General features: G+C 33.8%; 1 protein-coding gene across 1 annotated transcript; it reads left to right on the forward strand.

Annotated features, from left to right (window-relative positions):
- Window positions 1–249: 249 nt before the first annotated feature.
- Window positions 250–1,803, forward strand: LOC131900897 (zinc finger protein 665-like; the record flags this gene model as incomplete). Its single annotated transcript, XM_059252220.1, has 2 exons — window positions 250–1,415; window positions 1,494–1,803. Coding segments are annotated over exons 1-2 (1,476 nt in total), but the record flags the coding sequence as incomplete, so codon positions are not given.
- Between the last annotated feature and the right edge of the window lie 1,189 nt (window positions 1,804–2,992).

Genomic DNA, 2,992 nt, shown 5'->3' on the forward strand with positions numbered 1-2,992 from the left:
AATACTTGCTTGACAGTTAATCATTCTGAAAACCATGCACATCAAAAGATTTTTGATAAGTACTCAAAGACTTCTTTGCACCAACATGACCATATCAAAGAGAAGCATTTGACAAACAATCAAAAAGACCAAATTCTTTATGAATTCTCAAACTGTACTCAGTATAATGGAACTAATACTCAAGATATTTATGAGAGACAAACAGGTGATGCATGTATGAAGGTCACAATTGAATACTCAAATCTAGAGATGGATAGTATAAAGCATACTGGAACAAAATTTTGCCAGGTTAAAGACTGTAATGAATTCTTTGATTTTAATTCAAATATAACTCAAAATGTTTCAAGTCACACTACAGAAAAGAAACCATACAAATGTAATGCATGTGGAAAGTCATATAAAAAACTCTCATACCTTCATATTCATCACAGAATCCACATTAGAGAGAAACCTTATATATGTGATGAATGTGGAAAGTCTTTTGTCCAGTCCTCCACTCTTCAATGTCACAAGAGAATCCATACTGGAGAAAAGCCTTATAAATGTGGTGAATGTGGAAAGTGCTTTAGGAATGGCTTATCTCTTTGTGCTCATCAGAGAATCCATACTGGAGAGAAACCTTATAAATGTGATGAATGTGGAAAATCCTTTGGCCAATCCTCTGAACTTAAACGTCATAGGAGAATCCATACTGGAGAAAAGCCTTATAAATGTGATGAATGTGGAAAGTGCTTTAGAGTTGGCTCATCTCTTCATGTTCATCAGACAATCCATACTGGAGAGAAACCTTATAAATGTAATGAATGTGAAAAGTCCTTTGTCCAGTCCTCCCATCTTCAATGTCACAAGAGAATCCATACTGGAGAAAAGCCTTATAAATGTGATGAATGTGGACATTCCTTTTTCCAGTCCTCCAATCTTCAACGTCACAAGAGAATCCATACTGGACAAAAGCCTTATAAATGTAATGAATGTGGAAAGTGCTTTAGGAATGGCTCATCTCTTTGTGCTCATCAGAGAATCCATACTGGAGAGAAACCTTATAAATGTGATGAATGTGGAATGTGCTTTAGAGATTTCTCATCTCTTCATGTTCATTACAAAATCCATACTGGAGAGAAACCTTATAAATGTGATGAATGTGGAAAATCCTTTGTCCAGTCCTCCACTCTTCAATGTCACAAGAGAATCCATACTGGAGAAAAGCCTTATACATGTGATGAATGTGGAAAATCCTTTGTCCAGTCCTCCCATCTTCAATGTCACAAGAGAATCCATACTGGAGAAAAGCCTTATAAATGTGATGAATGTGGAAAGTGCTTTAGGAATGGCTCATCTCTTTGTGCTCATCAGAGAATCCATACTGGAGAGAAACCTTATAAATGTGATGAATGTGGAAAATCCTTTGTCCAATCGTCTAATCTTCAATGTCATAGAAGAATCCATACTGGAGAGAAATCTTATAAATATAATGAATGTGGAATGTGCTTTAGAGATGTCTCATCTCTTCATGTTCATCACAAAATCCATACTGGAGAGAAACCTTATAAATGTGATGAATGTGGAAAATCCTTTGTCCAGTCCTCCACTCTTCAATGTCACAAGAGAATTCATGCTGGAGAAAAGCCTTATAAATGTGATGAATGTGGAATGTGCTTTAGAGATGTCTCATCTCTTCATGTTCATCACAAAATCCATACTGGAGAAAAACCTTATAAATGTGATGAATGTGGAAAGTCCTTTGTCCAGTCCTCCAATCTTCAGTGTCATAGGAGAATCCATACTGGAGAGAAACCTTATAAGTGTGATGAATGTGGAAAGTGCTTTAGGCATGGCTCTTCTCTTCATGTTCATCATAGCATCCTTACTAGAGGTAAACCGCAGAAAAACTAAAAATGCATCAAGTTGTCTACCCATTGCTCTTCCGTTAAAGATCATCACTGAACTCGTATCTGAGTCAAGCCTTATAAATTTAAAGAATGTGAACATTCATTTACCACATCTTCAACACTTCTTTATCTTTCCTAACCCATACCGGAGAGAAACTTTACAAGTATGAAGAATATGGAAAATGAAGACATCAGAAAACTCATTAGAAAGAAATTTGAAAAAATTCTATAATAATTATCAACTCTCTTTCAGTATCATATATTTATGCAATAAAATTTCCTTCGGAATTTGTGGAATAAACAAATCTTTGATCAATATTCATTCCATAGACAGTATCACAAACATCACTTTAGGAAGCCCTACACTTGATGTGAATTTGGAAGTATTTATTCAGAAGTAGACCTTATAATTACTAAATGCTTATTGAAAAACTAGCTATGCATATTGCTTTATGAAAACATTTATTCTCATTATTTACAGTGAGTTCTTGTTTGAAAACACTAAAGCAATAGCTTTGTGAAACAGAAGAATTCTTTCTAATAGATGATTAATGACTGCAATACAAAGTCCAAGTAGCTACATAATTATTTTATGCAATTTGTTGAAGATGATATTGACTTACATGTGATGTTATTATATTCTATGCCATTATTATATTCCCAATATTTTAACTTTTGAAGAGTGTATTTTAATGATTGTTTTTAACCTCATATTAACTTCCTGTTTGTATGAGTACAAATAAATGTATTATACCTTTTGTTTATTTATATTTTCCTTGAAAAGTTGAATCTTCATTAAAAAAATGATGGCATTATGAAGATTAGCTATTTCAGAGATGGCAATTCTAATAAAAACACATCATTAAAATTTAAACTGGGTTCTATAGAAAACTATAAGAGTGGAAATAAGCATATGCAAAGAACAATATTATAAGTCCAAGGGAAGGAGAGAAAGGATTGTTTTAAGTAAATTGTGTCTCTATTTTCACAGTGAGATAAGATAATGCTTGATCCCCTTGATTCCTACAATTCTTCTTCCCTCTCTTCTTGCTCATAAGAACTCACAGAGTTTTAACTAGCAACCAGGGAGCCTTCAAGTGACC

The sequence above is a fragment of the Peromyscus eremicus genome, unplaced genomic scaffold, assembly GCF_949786415.1.
Source record: "Peromyscus eremicus unplaced genomic scaffold, PerEre_H2_v1 PerEre#2#chrX_unloc_1, whole genome shotgun sequence".
Lineage (NCBI taxonomy): Eukaryota > Metazoa > Chordata > Mammalia > Rodentia > Cricetidae > Peromyscus > Peromyscus eremicus.